This window comes from Babylonia areolata, chromosome 1 (genome assembly GCF_041734735.1).
Source record: "Babylonia areolata isolate BAREFJ2019XMU chromosome 1, ASM4173473v1, whole genome shotgun sequence".
Classification (NCBI taxonomy): domain Eukaryota; kingdom Metazoa; phylum Mollusca; class Gastropoda; order Neogastropoda; family Buccinidae; genus Babylonia; species Babylonia areolata.
In genome coordinates, this window is record NC_134876.1 from 23,714,689 (window position 1) to 23,735,173 (window position 20,485).

The following is a 20,485-nucleotide window of genomic DNA, read 5'->3' on the forward strand; positions in this document are numbered from 1 at the left end:
GAACACAAATCTTTCATTTTGTGGTACTGATGTACATGTGTCTTCTTTTTTAGTGTCAGTCGGTTAAGTAACACTGTCTGGATCTGGGTGAATACGTTGCTGAAGCCAAGATTGACTATAACCGCAACACAGGAAGTTTGCGCACAGGGGTAGTCAAGTCAAGTCAAGTCAAGTCAAATCAAGTCAAGTCAAAATGATCTTTATTGAGGGTAAAAGAATAAGCTTATACAGCTTTTTTACTAGACATCCTGCCCTCAGAAAAAAAAGTGAAGAAAATTAATTAAAAAATATAAATAAAAAAGGAAGAAATGGGGGAAGTGGGAGTCTGGAAAGGATAATATGGAAATAAACAATTACAAGAAACACACAAAAATTCTACCGAGAACATCAACAACAACAACAACAGAAATAATACAAGCGTAAATAGCAATACATTTACATGTGATACTGACACGATTACCGTCAATATGCAGTGCGACATTCTTACATCATTAACTTAATTCAAGAAGAAAAGAGAGAGAGAAAGAGACAAGTGAACAAGTGGTGTTGGCTGAAGGCCGTCTGTCTGAAGCTAGCTGACTTGTCTTCAGACAGATTGTTCCACTTCACTCTTGTACTGCTAAAGAATGGGGTTCTATATTATTCATTGTTTGATGCTGGCACTGCAAAACATCTGCTTCTGTTAGTTGCTGAGTGTGTAATTATTTGCTGTGTGTTTCGACAACGGGAATCCTTAGCAACCCATAAATTGTCCAGCTGCAGGCGGACTGCATGTCATTTTCAACTGTAATTTAGTTGTCAATGCATTTCTTGGTCTAAGGGAGACAAATAAAATTCTTCAAAATGTTAAAATCGAGAATAATCTTCCGTGTTTTATACGAAAAGACGCCCTCATCAATGCTGGTGACTTTGTATAAATGAGGCCTCTGCGCCTGCGCGTTAGGGTAAAACACATTCGTGAGGTAAAATGGCGCTTGCCATCGTTGATCCTGACGCTTTGTGAACAAACTTTGCCTGAATGCAGACAATCAGGGACAAATTACAAGTTGAAGACATACTACAGGTACATTTCACTATAATTGGTTTCTGTAGCATATGTTGGATGAAACGTCAGTTGCATGATTTCGCCAGTTGTTACGTGCAAAAACTGTAAACACGAATGCGAGCGTTAGGCGTCCGTCACTTGCAGTCACACAGATCAGTGTACCAGTCCATACATATGTTTCCGGAAGGGGTTTTACTCTGTCTTTGAAATTAAAATTACATACGCTATATGTAACGAGCTTGTTGGTCGTCTGAAACGCTGCGATTGGTGGATTGCACAGGGTACAGTTGTGCACTTAGTGCACAACGAGCACTTGTTGAACCTTAGTACTGGTCTACTTATGCTTGTGAATAGGTGAACACGCTTGCGATCAGGAGACTAGGTTTTGAACTAAGTTATATAAACGCTTATTATACTGCCTCAGGTACAATAGCACAATAGCTGAGTGTGCGAATGATGAATTTGGTTGAAACTGAGGGCATTCCAGTTTATATATGAGGTTCCTGGGTTCCGTTGCAGTAGGGTTTAATTAAAGGGTTAAACTTAAAGGTTGAGGTTTTACGATTTCTGTGGTCAGAAGATACAGTGCTAGAAGCCTCTTTGGGGTTTTTCATTTGTGTGTATGTATGCAGAATTAAAAAAAAAAATCCTGTGTCAGTATATGATAAGAGCAGCTACCACCCATGGCAAATAATGAAAAATCATCATGATCATGTTAAACTTTGTTATGTAGAATTAGGCAGACATAAGTTCAGAATCCAAACATCCCCAGCAAGAAGTGCATTATTCCAAAAATCAATGTTACAGAAGTTGACACACATGACTGAGTGATGTCAAAAATTGTCACCAGTCAGAAACTCATCCTCTCCTTTCTAATTCTATAATAATTATGTTTCATAAGTTATGGGTATCATGTTTTAAAAAATCATATGAATTTAGTCTTGCAGTTGCTTAATTTGAAAAAAAAAAAAAAAAAAATCTTTGCAACATATTTCATGCATACATCAGAAAAGATGGAAACACGTGTGGTTTAGATTTCTTGTGCCAAGCTTTTTACATAGTGAATATATGAATTCACTGCCCATGTGGCTGTAAAACTAAAAGGCTATAAATGGGACTGATGACATCTGATGACAACTTCCCCTCTACCTTTCAAAGGACATATAATGATTATTATTTCTAAAGAAATTGCTTTAGATTGCTGTCTCTGAATCATGCAAAACTGACTACAGGCAAATTACATTTATGGAACTTGATTTTCCTTATAATTTTAATCTTGGTCATAGCCTACATTTCTGATTTTCAGTTTAAATATATTTTTATTTCAAAAGATTAAATTAATTTTTTTGTCTTTTTATGTTATACTTTTGATCAGCTTTTGTGAGTGACCCATTATGAAAATACACTCAATGACATAAACACTAAGGTGGGTTGTATTATCAGTAGTAAGAGTACTAAGAGCAGAAGGGTGATCAGTATGTCTGCATTGCTTACTCAAGGGTTTATTTTCATGTTCATTCACTCATAAGTCATATTGTTACAGTATGAAACTAAACATTTTTATTCACATTATTCAGGGGTTTGTGTTTTAATGTGTGGTTTCCTGTCACTATGGTGGGCAGCCATGAGTACCTCCAGCACTGTGAGACGTTTTGGAGCCACCAAAACCTATGGCAGAACCAGAGGAAGCAACTCCAAGACGTCTTTTGATGAAAAAACTGTAGCAATCAAAGCATCTCCAGCCCACACAAAATGGGGTAAAACAAACTTTGTCGCAATTCGTGAGGACAAAAAGTCTGTGTTTGAACCTCAGCCGGAACCAGCAAAGAAGGATACCAAGCCAGAAGATCCTTTCAGTTTTGATACTGAAGATAAGCGCAAGGGTAACACAAAAACCCAGCGCACTGTCATCGTTGCTGAGCCACAGAAGGCCTCTACACGCCTCCCTGCTTCCAGGATCGTGACACAGGGAAAGAGGGGAGCGAATGTGGAGCCTAAGGACTTTGTGGGTGCCCAAAGTAATGAGACTGCCATTGCTCGGCCAGGTAGAACCTACAGCAGATCACAAGAGGGGCGTTTGCCCTCCAGCCCTGCAGTTCCCTCATCGCAGCTCATCTTGGACCAGTTTGTGGAAGTGGGGAAGACAGTGAGGACGGATTCTGGGTATGAGGTGGTGTATTCCATTGAACCGCATGAGCCTGGTACAACAAGCCAGATTCCTGCGACCATTGGGTCTTCACCACCTAGCGTCAAAGAGAAAACCCCTCCTCCGAAAAGGCCTAGAGCAGAAGCTGCTCCTCCTTCAGGTAATGAGAACAGGGCCCAAGCAAAATCAAGTGCAAAACCAAGTGCCGTGTCTGATGATGAGGATGATGATGACATCTTCCCTGCTACCTTTCGAAGGACACCCTTGAAGACGTACACTGGAGAGATCATCACGCCTGTCATTGATATTCCTGATGACCCCCCTCCGAAGAAGCGAAAGAAGGGGCCGACGGGTTTACCAAGAGGACGTCGACCATCGCGTTACACAGACCCAGGTTTGATAGAGGAATACCGTAAGAGATATGAAGCAACGCATGGAAAGAAGGAACCCACCGCAGGCATGTTTAACAGCACTGTGGTCTCCAGCAAAGAGCTGAAGGGAACACAAGGTACGACGTTAGTGGTTGTCTGTAAACCCAAGGTTGAGGTGTCTGAGAAGAAAGATGATGTGCAGACCAAGTACTTCAAAAATGTGAAAAAGGAACTGAACAAAGCAGACAAGAACTTGGAGGCAGCGGAAACCACTTCCCAGGAAGATGCCAGCTCTGTGCCATCCACCCCATCTTCACAGCCTGCAGCAGCAGTAACCCCCTCTCCAATCATCAAAAAATCATCAGCGTCTTCACAGGACACCAGCTCAGCTAACAGCACACCGACTCGGATACTGAAGGTTCGTTTTGCTGATGAAGAAACTTGCTCTGCTGCCAACACCTTAACTTCCTTATCAAAGTCTTTGGTTCAGAAACAACCAGCAAGGACTGACAGTAGACAGAAACAGGCCTCGCAGTCAAACCAGGAATCAGTTTCTTCAGATCTGAGTGACAGTTCTTCCAACAGCACCCCCAACAGTAGTTCAGCTGACAAAAACGATTCTGGTATTGCCTCACGGACACGCTCTGGTGGTGGCAGGCAGTACAGGATTTTCAAGTCCAGAGGACCTCCACAGCCTGCCACAAAGGACACCGCTAAAGAAGGCGAGTCTGGCGGGCAGGAAGATAAAGACGAGAATGGTTCCAAGGCTGACTCACCGCCCATGCCAGAACTGACTCCTGAAGCAGCTGAGGTTTCAAACGGTGAGGACACTGCAGACAAGGAGCAGAACCCACCTGACATCACCGATGAGGCAGAAGCCAAACCGGCAGCAGAATCTCCCCAGGTGTCTCTGGAAAAAGAGGCACCGTCAACCGACTCTCAGGTATCTCAGCAAAGTGGTCAAGACATTTCAGAAACTGCCGAAGAGTCTGCTGCTGATTCTCAGGCGAGAACTTCAGACTCTCAGGAGACTCCTTCTCCGGTGGCATCTGATGATTCTCAGGAACTCTCTCAAGAGGTGTCGCCTGCCGAAGGGAGTCAGAAGGAAGACAGTGTACCTGCTGCTCCACGCCGATTCTTCAAGTCCAAGACTTCATCCAGTGCCTCAAGTTTGCAGCGCAAGGTGTTCGAAAAGGTATGGTTGACCAGAAATGCATTGAAAGTTTAAATTATGTAGTGTAGTTTAGTTGTACACAATTAGAGTTTGTGCTTGAGCCAGTTAAAAACTTAACTGAATGATCAGAGTGTCACTCTCAACAATGTGCATGTGTAATGTACACATGTCAGCATGTACCTGTATGATACACTGTAACTGAGTGTAAGTGTGACAAGTGTCAGTATGTTCCTGTGCATCTGTTCTGTGTTAGTGTATTCTACCTCATGTATACTTAATAATAATAATAATAATAATGGATACTTATATAGCACACTATCCAGAAATCTGCTCTAGGTGCTTTACAAAAACGCTTTTGATAACCTAAAACATTATATCTATGTTACAAACACACACCAAAATGTGACCACACACACACGCGCGCGCGCACGCACGCACGCACGCACGCACGCACGCACGCACGCACGCACGCACGCACGCACGCACACACACACACACACACACTGCATACATACATTTTAACATACATGTGTATCTAACAGCTACCCTAACACATATGCACACATAGGCAGGCACAAACTTACATAAACACACGCACACACAATACACATTCATATACATGCATGTAGTTGTGGACCTGCCTCAATTGAACTTATTGCTGAGGGAAAAGGTGAGTTTTGAGACGAGATTTAAAAGATTCGAGGGAATCAGAATGACGGAGATTATCAGGGAGCTTGTTCCACGTCTTTGGCGATTGAAAAGAAAACGATCTGTGTCCATAGGCCTTACTTCTGACGTGAGGTATCCTGAGAAGTCGAGTATCAGGAAGAACGGAGCTGGCGAGACGGGGTATAGATATGGATGAGTTCAGAAAGATACTTTGGGCCAGATCCGTTGACTGCAGAAAAGGTCAGAGTGGATAGCTTATAGTCTATTCGATCAGAAACAGGCAACCAGTGGAGAGACTGAAGGAGAGGAGAAACATGGTCAAATTTAGAAGCTCTGCAAATGAGTCTGGCAGCGTTATTCTGAATTCGTTGGAGTCTGTCTAACAGGTATTTGGGAAGGCCGGCCAAAAGAGAGTTGCAGTAATCCAATCTTGAGAGAACCAGAGAGCATACAAGTGTCTTGGTTGCATCGGTTGAGAGATAGTGGCGGATAGAGCTGATTCTACGCAGTTCCAAATAGGCAACTTTACAGATATTCGAAATGTGCTGTTGGAAGGAAAGAGACTGGTCCAGGATTACACCAAGACTGCGAACAGAGGGAGAAAGTGAAACAGGTGTGCTATTGATCAGAACAGAGTCAGGAAAGGAAGGATGTTGACGAAACTTCTTTGGACAGGTTATCATAAATTCAGTCTTATCATCATTTAATTGCAGCTTGTTGAGAGTCATCCAGTCCTTTAGGCCAGCAATGCACTCCTGTGTTTGAGTCACCAGTGCATCAAATTCAGCTATGGAAGCCGACTGATAAAGTTGTGTGTCATCAGCAAAGCTCTCATGCGACATCGCATGATGACTGATGACATCCGACACAGGAGCCGCATACAGCACGAAAAGAACAGGACCTAGGACGGACCCTTGTGGGACACCATATTTCAAGGCAGATACTCTAGAGTATGTACCATTTACACACACTTTCTGTGTACGATCTGACAGGTAAGACGTGATCCATGCTAGTGCAGTGTCACGAATACCAAAGGAAGTTTTAAGTCTGTTCAAGAGGATAGAGTGGTCGATAGTGTCAAAAGCTGCTGACAAATCTAAGAGAGCGAGAACAGATATCTTATCCTCATCAAATCCCGAAAGCAAATCATTCACTATTCTAAGAAGGGCTGTTTCGCAACTATGACCACGTCTATAAGCTGACTGGTGGGAATTAAGTATATTTATATTGTATGGCATGCATGTGTGAGTGCTATGGCTGTCTTTCAGTTTGTAATTTCTTGAATATGTTTACATCATATCAATACATGTACTGATTTTAGCATAGAATGATAGATTCTCACTTACTCAGTGACTGTTTAATTTCTTTTGTCTTTAAATTACCATTTGTCAGTCTCAAAAGAGAAGATTGCCATGGACTTCAGTCATGCATGGTTGTGTTTTTTTGTTGGTGTTTTATTGTGTGTGTGTGTGTGTGTGTGTGTGTGTTTGTCTGTGTTGTCTGTCACTCTGTGTGTGTGTGTGTGTGTGTGTGTGTGTGTGTGTGTGTGTGTCAGTGTGTGTGAAGTTTATAAATTCTACTTTTATATTGTGGATAAGGATGAATTGAATGTTCAGTAATATTTAAATTTTGCCATTTCATTATGTCAGAAGGTACAACTTACAAGTGCAGGAATATATTTTGGTTTGTTTGTGTATGTCATTTGTTTTGTGTTTGTACGTGTGTCAGTATACTATACATGTATCACTGTATGCATACATGTACAAAGGTGCCATATAATATACACACATATGAACCAGCAAATGCATATGTACGCATATCTATAAAAGGTAATTTGTGTGTGTGTGTGTGTGTGTGTGTGTGTGTGTGAGTGTGTAAACACATGTTAGATTTAAATTTAAGTGTATGTCACTATTTGTTTGTGTTTACAGTTTTTCAAATTCTGTTGACAAATTTACTCTGTTGATTGACCATATCACATGTGAATGAACTGATTTTCTTTGTGTCTTTTTTAAATCTGCAGTCCCCGTTAAAGGCTTCCTACAATGTTAGATCATGGCAGCGAGAAGAGGAAGGTGTAGACAAGGAGGTTGGTAACATTTTTTATTTTATTTTGTTATTATTGTTTTGAATGTTTTATAATGGTCTTTTGTTTTGTCCACGGTTAGACTGCAAGGAACTTTTTTTTAGTTATTATTGGCTAGTACACACTGTACAAGTCCTACAACTCTTAAGATTGAAATAAATCTTCTGAGTAATTTCGCTCTTGGCCTCATATTCTAAGAATAAGAAGCACTATATTAGATTTTCCTGTTCTGTTTAAATCAGTAACTGTAGTGTATTTTGACTTGTTCCAGATGAAAGTCAGTTCAAACCAAATATATGAAGCGGGTGGGGGGTAGGGGGGAGGGTGTGTGTGAATAATTGGACTATGCTAACAATAATACTGACAGTATACTTGTTTTTCTGTACATAATTATTCATTAAACCTAAATATATGACTCTTTTAAGTAATTTCTTTTATGCATTGGCAGAAAAGATAATAACTAACTGGAACAAATAACACACAGTTAAACCATTAAATATCACTGTTTAGCTGTTGTTTTTATAATCCAGAAATCGAGAAAATTTCCTTTTTTTTAAATAAATATTTTGTATTTGATTGCTTTTTTTTTAATGTTATTTGTTGTTTTCATTATTTCAGAATTGTATTGGCAGATACAACTTGAACATGATTTATTATTGTATATATATATATCATTACACATGGGTTTCAATGTAAAGCTTATAATATAGATATTATTAATATTATGGTTATTACCATTAGATTATCAGGTTTGGCTTACTTCTTTACTGTTAATAATGTATCATCTTAAGGGTTTTTATTTTTATTTATTTATTTATTTTTTTTATAAGTGTAACAGTTATACAGTAAGTAAGTGAGTGGGCATATCACTTCAGCTGGAACTCACTCGTAGCTGTCTTGCTTTTCAGAGGTTTCTGAAACTTCAGCCAGTTTTTTAATTTGGTTGTAGGAGTTGAATACATTGCACTGAATTTTAAAACAATCTGGATTTTTAGTAATTATACACTGCTTATGTTTAAAAAAAAAAAAAAAGGTATTCAATATTTGTTACATATTTGTTGACAAAAAATGCTATTCAATATTTGTTGCATATTTGTTGATGTGTTTTTTTTGGCAGGGTGACGCAGGCCCACCACCAGCCAAACAAGCCAAGAAAGCTTTGCCATTCTCCAAGGAAGCAGAGCTGGAGAAAGGAAGGAAAGCGACCCGAGAGCCCCAGCTGACCCGCTCAGTGCACTGGCCCAAGGACAAACACGAGCAGGCCTACACCTCTGTCAAAGTTCAAAAGCAGCACAAAGATGTGAGAGTATTGATTATGCGGTTTAGGGTTTTAGTCTTGCAACATTACAGAATTTGTATAAAATTGTGGAAGTCTGGAAAAGTCATGTTAGAACTTAAAGTGAAGAGTTTTTAACCTTTTTCCTGGTCTTGAACATTTTTGGAAAAATATGTTTTGCCCTTCAGAGTGTAGCACAGTCTTGCAATTTGAACTCATTGAGCCTTGTGCCCAAGCACTCTTCTGGTATCAAGATTTGTGTCATTAAACATTTTTCACATTCCTGTATATTCATGTATAAACCGTAAAGGAAGACAACTAACTTCCACAGTATTTCTGATGTGTCCACAGGAAATTTGTAGGAAAAACAGTAAATTTTCTGCAATGTTTCTGCATCATAATGGCACGGAAGCCTGCCGAGGCTGAAAGCTCCCCAGGTGCTGTCAACAAGAGCTTGATTACATTTGGGGTGGGGGGGGGGGGGGGGGGGGAAGATAAAGGGTTATCCACTGATCTCTCCATCATCAGTGTAGTGGAAGAAATTTTGATTCACTTTGGCTTTGTATGTGGTGTGTAGCATTTTCTGTCTGGTGTGGAAAAAAATTTGTACAGAATTTTTTTGGGTCACACCTGTGAGAATCCTGCGTCATTAGTTCATTTGTGTACTTTTTGTTCTTTATTTTTGGCAGAGCTAGGTTTCTTCTGAACTGATTCACATTGGTTGAATGAATAAAAACAGAGGAGAAATTATTTTCATTTTTTTTATATTTTATATTTTTGATACAGAATGAAAAGGCTGAGAGGATTTATGCTTAAATGATGAAAAGAAAATGGTTTCCATTGTAACCTCAGGTTTTCTCCATCATCCTTTGAAAATGTCGCTTCCTGCTTCAAAGACAAATTTTGAATGCAAATTTTGATGAGTGACCCAAGACAGCTGTAGCATGTACGCTTTTCTTCATTTGCAAATTTCCGTTCTTAAATGGACAAAGCTTACACAAAAGTTAATTATTACCCCCCAGAAGAAGTTTGGGGAAAGAAAAAAAATCTGCAGACATGAAAATCTGGTCAGACCAGGAAAAAAACTTGACATGCAGCTCTCAGAGCAGATGTAGGCCAGCAGTGAGTCAGGCAGGTCTGTGATTTACATGAATTATGTTTGGTTGTAGTGTTTGTCTCTCAGCACCTGTCATATGCTGTTAAACATTAGATTTGTATTCCATGATACACGAACGAGGAGAAGCAGTATTCCATGATTTCCAAACCATTTTTGCTATATTGAGTGTAGCTGAGTGGTACATATGTTTGTGGACAGTAGCAACATTTAAAAATATTTCTTTTTTTTTGTTTTTTTTGTTTGCAGCTCTACACAGTGGTCCACAATGTGAAGATGGCATATGAAGTGCAGGAGTCTGGAGAGACTCAGGACTTTATGGATGACGTGGAATATCTGCTGGAGAATCTCAAAGATAGTGAGCCTATCTCTATACGGGCTCTCAGGTCAGTCGTGATTTCCAGCAGTTCTGTGGATTGAGGATAGGAAAGATGGAAAGACTCTGAACAAAGAGTAATAAACAAACAACTGTACACACATGCAAGCACACACACACAGACAGATGCAAACATGCACAGAAAAATCTGGAAACTATACACACATGCTAGCACACACACAGACACATGCAAACATGCACAGAAAAATCTGGAAACAAGGATGTGTACATTCATACATGTATGTACACATGTGTACAAGCATGGATGTATACTCTTAATTTAACTGAAAAGACTGAAGATATAAAACTTCCTTTTCAGAGAAAAAAAAGCAAATGAAAGAAGAAAAAAAAAAAATCTTACTTGAATGGTCATACTGAAACAAAATACTGTATGATAAAAGCTTAAAGTTGAATATTGATGTGTCTGTCTAAATAGCTATTATGTTGATCCACTCTTGACACCCTAAGAAGAACAACAATATAGTGTCAGTCATTGTTGAATGCTGCTCTCGTGTCGGAGCAAAGTGCCTTTCCTAAGAACACAACACCATGCTGAAATGAGGCCTCGAAACCTGATCACTGGTGAACATTGAATCAGAAATCCAATGCCTAACTGATTCTGCCATGGTGCTGTAATGATTCTGAACTCGGCTTGCCAGTTGAAACATTGATAGTATGCACTGGTTCCAAGACTCCCTTGATCAGTTGAGGATAGTTTACTCACTTGATTACTTTGTTTTTGCCTCGTATTTTTTATTATTCTACTTTTGATTACTTGATGTTTGCAGCTTGAGGAAGCCATAATAAAGACAGAGATAGAAAGCCACTGGTAGCTGGGCTGTCATGTATCATAAAGTCCATTGATGTCAACAACCCTTTGGCGCCTCCTTTAACCTCAACCATTTTTAACCCCTGTGTTGAACAGCACCATTCAGCTGGCAGCCAAGTGTATCTCCCCAGCATTCCGGATGCACCTGAGAGCTCATGGCACAGTGACCAAGATCTTCAGCCTGCTTCATGATGCCTGCTCCTCTCCTGTAAGTGATAGTGACTGGTGTGTCACTGATTTACCATTTCTGTATTACTGATGTATTCCAATTAGGTCATGTTGCTCACAACCCAGCCAGCCACAGAAGGGCCATTTCAGGGATGAAAACCTGTCAGTAGATAGAAGGCTAGAGAAAGAAAGCATGGAAAATGAGAGGGTAGGGAGGAGGTGTTTTTGGAAGAGGTGGGTTTGACTTGAAAGAGCTGAGAGCATAGATTTGACAAAGCGAAAAAGGATGGTCTAGAGAAAGAAAAAGGCTGGTTGTGGACATTGTGGATCTGAAGCTGATCATAGAAAGCGAGATGGGGTGTATGGGTGAAGACAGTCACATAGATAGAATGGGGTAAATTTGTTTAATTACACATCTATGCCAGAGAGTGCAGATCTCATACTTAATTCTGTGTGAGACAGGGAGCCAAGGCAGAGATTGCAAGAGAGGAGTGGTATGCTCTTTCCTTTCTGAGGATGAGTCGATCAGCAGTTTTGCATGTGCTGGATGGAGGAAACGGATGAAGATGTTGCCATGGGTTATTTTTCAGTGCGCCATGTAGGTACTGCACACAGGACCTCGGTTTTGTTGTCTCATCTGAATGACTAGACGCTCAGTTTGATTTTCCAGTTAACTTCGGGAGAAAGGGTGATTTGAGATTCAAACCCAAACCCTCACGGACACTGTATTGGCATATTGGAATTTTAACCAGTCTGCAACCTTCCTGCCTTGAACATTGTAACTCAAAAACTTTTATGTTTTTTTTTGTTTTTTTGTCGTCAGTAGGCTGCTTAGTAGGTGGTGTCCTCCTTGAACATTATAACTCAAAAACTTTTTTTTTTTTTTTTTTGTCATCAGTAGGGTGCTTAGTAGGTGGTGTCCTTGAACATTATAACTCAAAAACTTTTTATTATTTTTTTCTATTTTTGTCATCAGTAGACATCAGTAGGTGGTGACTTCCTTGAACATTATGACTCAAAACCTTTTTTGTTTTGTCGTCGGTACGGTGTTTAGTAGAAGGTGTCCTAAATATGTAAAATCAGAACAGGCACTACCGAACAACACCAAAGTGACTCAGCAGCAGTGCAGGGTCTCCTCTGGTGTTTTGGCTTCCTGGTGGCCTAACATTGATGGTTCTGTGTAGGCAGCTGGCGCTGAGACTGAGACAAATGAACCGGGGTGTGGTCATGTATGGGGTACTCGGAATGAGCAGTAATGCCACTGAAAAGCCGCAGATAATTGGGCAGAATAAAAACAACAAAAGAATAAAACAAAACAAAAAAAACCCCACTTTCCTCCTTATATGTCGTATTGTCTTTAAGAAAAGACAAAAAAAAGACAGTGTGATTGCTAACCACCTTGTAGATGTGAACTGAATAAAAACAAGTAAAAAAAACCATGAAAAAACACAACCCCCAACTATGTTTTATAAGATAATTTTTTTCAAAACATCCTTGCAGTGCCTGGCTCTGAGCACGGCGTCCATGATGTTCATGCTGTCACGGGACCGGCTGAACATGGACCTGGACAAGGAGAGCCTCCATCTCATGCTGAAGCTGAACGAGGTGGACACCCCGCGCTCCAACGGACAGGTGCCGGAGAGCCCCCGGGTGGGAGCAGCAGCGGAGGCAGAGCAGGGGCCGGAGAGCGCCGGAGAGGACAGTGCTGACCTGGAGAAGTGGCGTGCCCGTGTGCAGGACCTGCTGGTGCAGCTGCAGAAGGAGACCAACGCCAAGCAGATCGACCTGGACTTTGTCTCGGTGAGTGTGCTGTGGAGCCACTGTGTGGATTGTTTTGTCCAACACTTGTAGTAGCTGGAGTTTGATTGGTGGGTGGAGTTTGTTTCAGATTGGGTGGCATCCTCTTGGTAAAGATCGTCATGAGAAAATAAAAAAATATGTGTACACACACACACACACACACACACACACACACACACACACATATATATATATATATATTTTTTTTTTTTTTTTTTTTTTTTTTTTTTTAAATTCATACGGATGAGGTGTGTTTCAGTTTGGATGGGACAGAGTATTGACTGCCTCAATAAAGATGGAGCAAGAAATAATGGTTTTTTTTGTTGTTATTGTTGTTAACACTATAGACTGGAACTGTTGAAAAGAATTTGTTTCAGTGTCGACTTTGTCTTAGTAAAGTTGAAGTGAGAAATTTGGTCGTGGTGTTTGGTTGGTTTTTTTTTTTGTGTGTGTGTGTGTGTGTGTGTGTGTTTGTTTACGCTTTAGTCTGGAGTTTTATGGATGATTTTTAGTTCAGTGTGGTTGGATTAGAGACACAACAAGTTTTTGTTTTTTTGTTTCTGTATGGATAGTAACTTAGTTTTGTTTTGATTTAGTGATGATGAACTTGGGATTGTATGTTGTTGCAGCAGATATGGCAGGAGAAATAGTGTTAAAATCAGATTTAAAATCTGAAAGTGAAATCAGCATGTTGTAAGTTCAGAGTACAAGAATGACCTTCAAAAGTTTTGATGTGTGGTAGAATGTTTAGAGGCATTCAGAATGCTCAAAAGCATGCATAACCATTAGTATCCATATCATGTATATCCATTGGTTATTGGTATCCATTTGCATACTGATTGGTGTCTGATTGGTGTCCAAATGCCTATCTGTTCGTAACTATATATGCAAATATATTAGTAACTACACATATTTCTGTCCCCACTTTCCAACCACTATGATCACTTCCAGATAGGTTAAAAAAAAAAAATAGAAAAAAAAAAGATGGCGCTGAATTATGGGGTTGTACTGTCCCAAGGAAAGCAACCCGAATTGCATGCAGAATAGTGTGCTGTGACTGAATACAAAACAATACAAAACAATACAATACAATGCAATGCAATGCAATACAATACAATAATTCAGTCAGGTTTTTTTTTGTTTTCACTGACTTTGATTGTTATGTATGCTGTATTTCTGGATTGCTCACACACACACACACACACACACACACACACACACACATACATATCTTCAGTATTGTTCCTTGTTTCTATGTAACATGTAATTACATACCAGCAAACCCTTCTAAAGTACAGACTACTGTCATTACAGACAGGGAACCTGGCCATGGAATCATTGCTGAGTCTGACTTCCCGGCGTGCAGGGGAATGGTTCAAGGAGGAGCTGCGAGTCCTGGGGGGTCTGGACCACTTTGTGGAGACAAGTAGGTGGAAGGGGTTTTGTTTGCAACATGGGCAAAGTTTCATTAACTCTTTTGCCTCCTTAGTCAACTTTAGTGGACCAGACATTGCACCGCCATAGGCGACTTTAGTTGACGTCGAGGGGTAATGTTAAAAGGAGCATTTTACACATTATAACAAATTTTGATAGCTGCCGCCAATTTCCCGTTCATTAGAACAATGACTAACTTTTACCCCCTGATCGAGTCTGAAGTAAACAAGCCCATTGTGTTGTTTTGACACAGCTGAAGCCTGTGATTGAGAGTATAAAGTCTAAAATATTTGGCACTTGGGAGTGTTTTTCACACAGAAACTTGGTGGTGAAAGAGTTAATAAAAGGTTGTTTTTTTCATTTTTTTGTTTTTTTTGCTTCTTTTCTTTTTCGTTTCTTTTTCCCACAAATAAAGTTCTAGGTTTGGTGGTTTTCCTTTAGAAACAATTTTCTTTTTGTTTTCCTGACTAGCCATGTTATTTATTTATTGTATTTTGGGGTGAATTTTTTAAAAGTGTTACGTTCAGTATCCTGGACTGATGGAGAATGTGAAGATTGTGTTTACAATATTCAGGTGTTGTTTACATGTGTGTGGAAGGTGGGGGCAGAGAGGGGCAAGGGTGTGTGTGTGTGTGTGTGTATTTTCATCAGTTTTAATGCTTGTGGATATTTAGATGTTTTGCTTTCTTTTTGTCATTTAGAAAAAAAAAAAAAAAATGGAAGGGCAGTCTTTGAGTGCAGTGGGTATATTTTACACCTTTGGTTGGTTGTTTTACTAAACTTGCCATCCAGTCAAAGTTGATTGTGGTCTTTCTGTATGTCAGTTTTATATTGAATTTTATTTCTTTTCATCATTTGCTGGATTTTTTACATGATGAAAGGGAGATAAGATTTGATTTTACTTGACATGCAGCACACATGAAAATGCAGCTTTGCAATTGTCACTGCAGTTGTTATCTTCTGATAATTAGAGTGCTCCTGTCAGTCTTATTTTGACTTACCTGAGTAAATAAAGTGAGTCTTTGTAGTCAGTGTTTGTCCCCATGGTAAACTTTAACATTGGAATTTTCTAGTATTATAGCACTATATTTCACTATTGTATTACAATCCTGGGGATAGCACATAGCAAAAGTGCAGTACCATCCTTTTTTTTTTTTTTTTTTTTTTGTTTTTTTGTTTTTTTGTTTGTTTTTCTGCATGTAAGTATTTGCTTTTACTAGTAGAGTGGATTTTTCTTCAGAATTTTGCCAGGGACAACACTTTCAACCCTTTTGTTGCTATGGGTTATGGGTTCTTTTATGTGCACCAAGTGTGCACAGGACTTTAGTTAATCATCTCATCCAAATGACTAGCATCAAGACCACCTTTCAAGGTCAAGAGGACAGGGAGGACATACTGGTGAGTGTGGGATTCAATCCTGTGTGTTTAGATTCTGTGGCTTCCTAGGCTGTTGTATGGTCACGGTTGATTAAGTGAGTCTTGAAGGCCTTGCCTCTCTTATTTTTTGTTGATGTTGTTTTTCTGGGTCTTACCCTTTCTCCCAAGTTTTGCTGGAAAATAGTCTGAGCATCTAGTTATTCAGATGACACTATAAACAGGTTCCATGTGCAGGGCAAACTTTGTGTGCTGATGAAGAACCCATGGCAACATGAGTGTTTTCCTATGAACAAAAGTTGTAGATGAAATCCATTCCGATTGGTAAACAAGTATTATATGCATCCACTGGAGGCCTGACTAAGCATATTGGGTTGCATGGCTGGTCAGACATCTGCCTAGCAGATGTTGTGCAGCATATATCGGACTGTCCGAACCCAGTGTCGCCTGCCTCTTTGAGAAACAGAAAGAAAGCGTGTGGTTTGTGATGGATTGCTGATGAGGTGTCTGCTTTCAGTTCACCGGTGTGGATCAGGCATGAAGGGAGACCTGGCTTCCAATCTGGACAACTACACCCCAAGTCTCAGGAAGCTGGATCGCTGTCTTCGGGTTCTGGAAAATGTGAGTGTTGTGTGATGTGTGTATGTGTGTGTGTGTGTGTATGTGTTTGTCTTTGTGTGTGTGTGTGTGTGTGTGTGATGTGTGTGTGTCTTTGTGTGTGTGTGATATGTGTTTGTGTGATTGTGTGTGTGTGATATGTGTGTGTGTGTGTGTGTGAAGGAAAAGTGTAAATTTTTTTTTTTTTTATAATTTGAAATTGCAAAATGCAGGCCTAGGAAATGTCTTTTAAACATTCTTGATATCTGTAACTATTATTAATTTTTTTTTTTATCCGAATGTTTCGTTACTCTTGGGAAGACCAACACCATATTTTATAAGAAAAGTAAAGGTTAAAGGGATTGATGTAGTATAACGGTACATGAACTTGACTACTGCACTGTGACACCTCCTCGAATATGAAAACTGAACTGTGTGTGACATCTGATGTTTGCAGATCACGCTGACCAACACTGACAACCAGAACCATGTGATTGCTTACAACAATGGGCTGCTGATCACGGCCACAGGCCGGTATGGCACTTTTCCGTTTTGTTGATTTATCTTTTTTTTTTTTTTTTTTTTTTTTGAAGAGTGTATATTCAGAAAGTAAGTGTGTGTGTGTGTGTCAGTTTTGATACACATGCGTCAACAACTGTGCATTCATCAGAAATGGAAGTGGCATAGACGCCAAGCAGACTTTGCAAAGTCAGCATTGTGGACAATTCCTAACGCTAAGCAAACTTTGTGAAACTGAAATTGTTCATGAAATCCAGCCTATGTCTTTATTCCTTGCAGGTTCTCATTTTGGAAAAAAAACAACAACATAGGTCTGTGTTGCAAGAAAGGAGTATTTTGGCTGTAGCACTCTTTTCTGATGTTGGCATAATCTTTTTCCTTATCTGTCATGCACAAACACACACACACACACACACGCATGCACGCACACACAGTAGTAGAAAAGTATCCATGCTTGAATTGTTCTGTTTATTATTCTACACAAATCTCAAACACACATGCAAGGTTTTCGCACGCATGCACACCTACCTGCAAAATGTGCACACACTTTTCACTCACCAACACACACCTACACCCCCCCCTACACCCACACACATACCCACATACTCACCCACATACACACCCACCCCCACACACCTACTCACACAAACACACCCACATGCATGTATGCATGTATACCTGTGTGGTGTGGTGGCTTTTTGATAATGAGCCTGACTAGGAAGTGAGTGTCCAGTGAGGTTCGATTCCCTACATGGACCAGGATTTTTACTGCCCCCTGCACCAGACCTTGGGCGGTTGTCTGGGTGCTACTCTTTTGTTTCAAACAATAACCCCCGAAAACGGAGTATGGCTGCCTACATGGCGGGGTAAAAACGGTCATACACGTAAAAGCCCACTCGTGCATATACGAGTGAACGTGGGAGTTGCAGCCCACGAACGCAGCAGAAGGAAGAAGATACATAGAATGTTGCGCAAGAACACTTGGCAACAAAAGGGTTGTCTGGCAAAATTATGTAGAAAAAGAATCCTCCTTGATCATAAAACAAATACACATACCGACAGGAAAAAGTAAAAGAAAATGTTGGGAGAACAGCCTGAATGACGAAAGTGTAATATATTTCTTTCTCAAAAATTTATTATTGAGGGTCTTATGGAACAATGATCACATAATTGTGTGGGTGCCGTGCTTCACTAATTCTCAAGGAGACATCACTGCATGTGGACAGTCCATTTACTCAGTTTTGAGTTTCCAGTCAAACCGGGGAGAAAGGTTAGAGGGGGATTCAAACCCTAGACCTTTGCAGATACTGTGTTGTCAGATTAGCATAGTAACATAGTGCCAGCTGTCTCCCCTCACCCTGCAGCGTGCTGTGCCGTGCTGTGCTGTGCAGACTGCTGCAGCAGTGCGTGGAGTGCCTGCCCACCATGCCCCTGCAGGAGGTGGAGAACGAGGTGGAGCTCAAGGAGCAGGCCGGCTGGATCGTCTTTGACTGCCTCCTGGCCATCCTCAGGGTCATGCTCAACGTCACCCATGACAACGGTGAGGGGTGTACTGTAACTTGTCATGTTTTTCTTGTGTTTTTTTTTGTTACCTGTTGTACTGTACAGTTGATGCACTCTCAGGTCATCTCTTATGGGGTGGGCTTGGGTGTTTGGCGAGTCTTTTTGCCAGATTTGTTCTTTTTCATTATATGGAGAAAGTCTTAAGAAAAAATACGAAACAAAAAACCTGTTAGTTGTAAAATAAGACTTGCCTAAAATCAAGAAACACACACCTTCCCTACCCCCACACAGTGTCACAGCAAGAAATGGCACCTGGAGATATATTAGTATGTGTACTGCCTGTCAAGGTTCAGTGTACATATAGCTTTGGGAATAAAAGGACAGTTATACATTGTTGTGTTTGCTTGGAGGGCTTTAAATCTGTCCACCAGTTTGATGTTGAGGTCTCAATAAAGAGGGTGAGTTGCATCATTCAGAATTGTGTAAATTTTTTTTTGTTTTGTTTTTGTGGTACATGTCATCAAAACTCTTGTTTTCTTCCCACCGATTATAATGATTGCAATGAAAGATACTTGGATGTGGGTGTATGTGAGATCTTCAGTTTAATGTCTATTCAGTAGAAGTGTTATTAGACGGAAAGAAGAGAGGTAGTGGATGAAAGAGAGGGAATGCTTGTGAATATTAGTGTAAGAAAGTGTCAGTGTCTGTACTAGAGGAAATGAAAATAAGTCTGTTACAAGAAATAAAGTTTAAAGAGATGGTGAAATGTAAAAAATGAGGTGTTATTGGAGGGAAAATAGGTGTATGCGTATCAGCAAGTATCACAACAATGGAAATATAAGTAACGACATTAGTTAAAATACATTAAAGGAGGATACCAGTTGGACTGGAGTGTGTTTGAAATTTCCAAAAACACTCTAAGCAATGAAGAATCATTCAAAAATTTTTTCAGTGGCTAATGGAACATTAGTAGAAAAGTGATTAACTACAGCTTTTGGAATTAACTGTCTTATGCTTGGACAGTGATTGAGAAGATGACTTAAAGATGTTTGTTTACCACACATACATTTTATATTTTATATATATTGTGTGTGTGTGTGTATGTGAACAGAGCAGGGCAGCGGGCGGGTGGGGCAGGAGGAGGGCCTGCTGCACACAGTGTTGACCTGTGTGGCCTGCACCCAGTGGTCAGTGCCCCCTGACCAGCGCTTCGACCTCCTCGTGCTGGTCAGTGCCACTGTGTGTGTGTGTGTGTGTGTGTAAAGGTGGTCAGTGCCACTGTGTGTGTGTGTGTGTGTGTAAAGGTGGTCAGTGCCTATCTGTGTGTGTGTGTGTGTGTGTAAAGGTGGTCAGAGCCTATCTGTGTGTGTGTGTGTGTGTGTATAAAGGTGGTCAGTGCCTGCTTGTCTGTGTGTGTGTGTTTGTAAAGGTGGTCAGTGCCTGCTTGTCTGTCTGTGTGTTTGTAAAGGTGGTCAGTGCCTGCTTGTCTGTGTGTGTGTAAAGGTGGTCAGTGCCTGCTTGTCTGTCTGTGTGTTTGTAAAGGTGGTCATTGTCTGCTTGTCTGTCTGTGTGTTTGTAAAGGTGGTCAGTGCCTGCTTGTCTGTCTATGTGTGTGTAAAATTGGTCAGTGCCTGCTTGTCTGTCTGTGTGTGTGTGAAGGTGGTCAGTGCCTGCTTGTCTGTCTGTGTGTGTAAAAGTGGTCAGTGCCTGCTTGTCTGTCTGTGTATTTGTAAAAGTGGTCAGTGCCTGTTTGTCTGTGTGTGTGTTTGTAAAAGTGGTCAGTGCCTGCTTGTCTGTGTGTGTGTGTGTGTAAAAGTGGTCAGTGCCTGCTTGTCTGTCTGTGTATGTGTAAAAGTGGTCAGTGCCTGCTTGTCTGTCTGTGTATGTGTAAAGGTGGTCAGTGCCTGCTTGTCTGTCTGTGTGTGTAAAAGTGGTCAGTGCCTGCTTGTCTGTCTGTGTGTGTGTAAAAGTGGTCAGTGCCTGCTTGTCTGTCTGTGTGTGTGT

General features: G+C 40.5%; 1 protein-coding gene across 2 annotated transcripts in view; it reads left to right on the forward strand.

The window, feature by feature from the left end:
* Positions 1–961: 961 nt before the first annotated feature.
* Positions 962–20,485, forward strand: part of LOC143280963 (uncharacterized) — a 30,180-nt gene continuing 10,656 nt past the window's right edge. For both annotated transcript variants that reach the window (XM_076585808.1, XM_076585816.1), the window contains exons 1-12: positions 962–1,063; positions 2,668–4,757; positions 7,429–7,494; positions 8,609–8,791; positions 10,131–10,267; positions 11,183–11,294; positions 12,755–13,054; positions 14,369–14,480; positions 16,380–16,483; positions 16,917–16,993; positions 18,370–18,518; positions 19,593–19,708. In XM_076585808.1, coding sequence (XP_076441923.1) covers positions 2,670–4,757; positions 7,429–7,494; positions 8,609–8,791; positions 10,131–10,267; positions 11,183–11,294; positions 12,755–13,054; positions 14,369–14,480; positions 16,380–16,483; positions 16,917–16,993; positions 18,370–18,518; positions 19,593–19,708 — 3,444 coding nt within the window. In that variant the 5' untranslated portion in view covers positions 962–1,063; positions 2,668–2,669. The remainder of the gene's footprint in view (positions 1,064–2,667; positions 4,758–7,428; positions 7,495–8,608; positions 8,792–10,130; positions 10,268–11,182; positions 11,295–12,754; positions 13,055–14,368; positions 14,481–16,379; positions 16,484–16,916; positions 16,994–18,369; positions 18,519–19,592; positions 19,709–20,485) is intronic.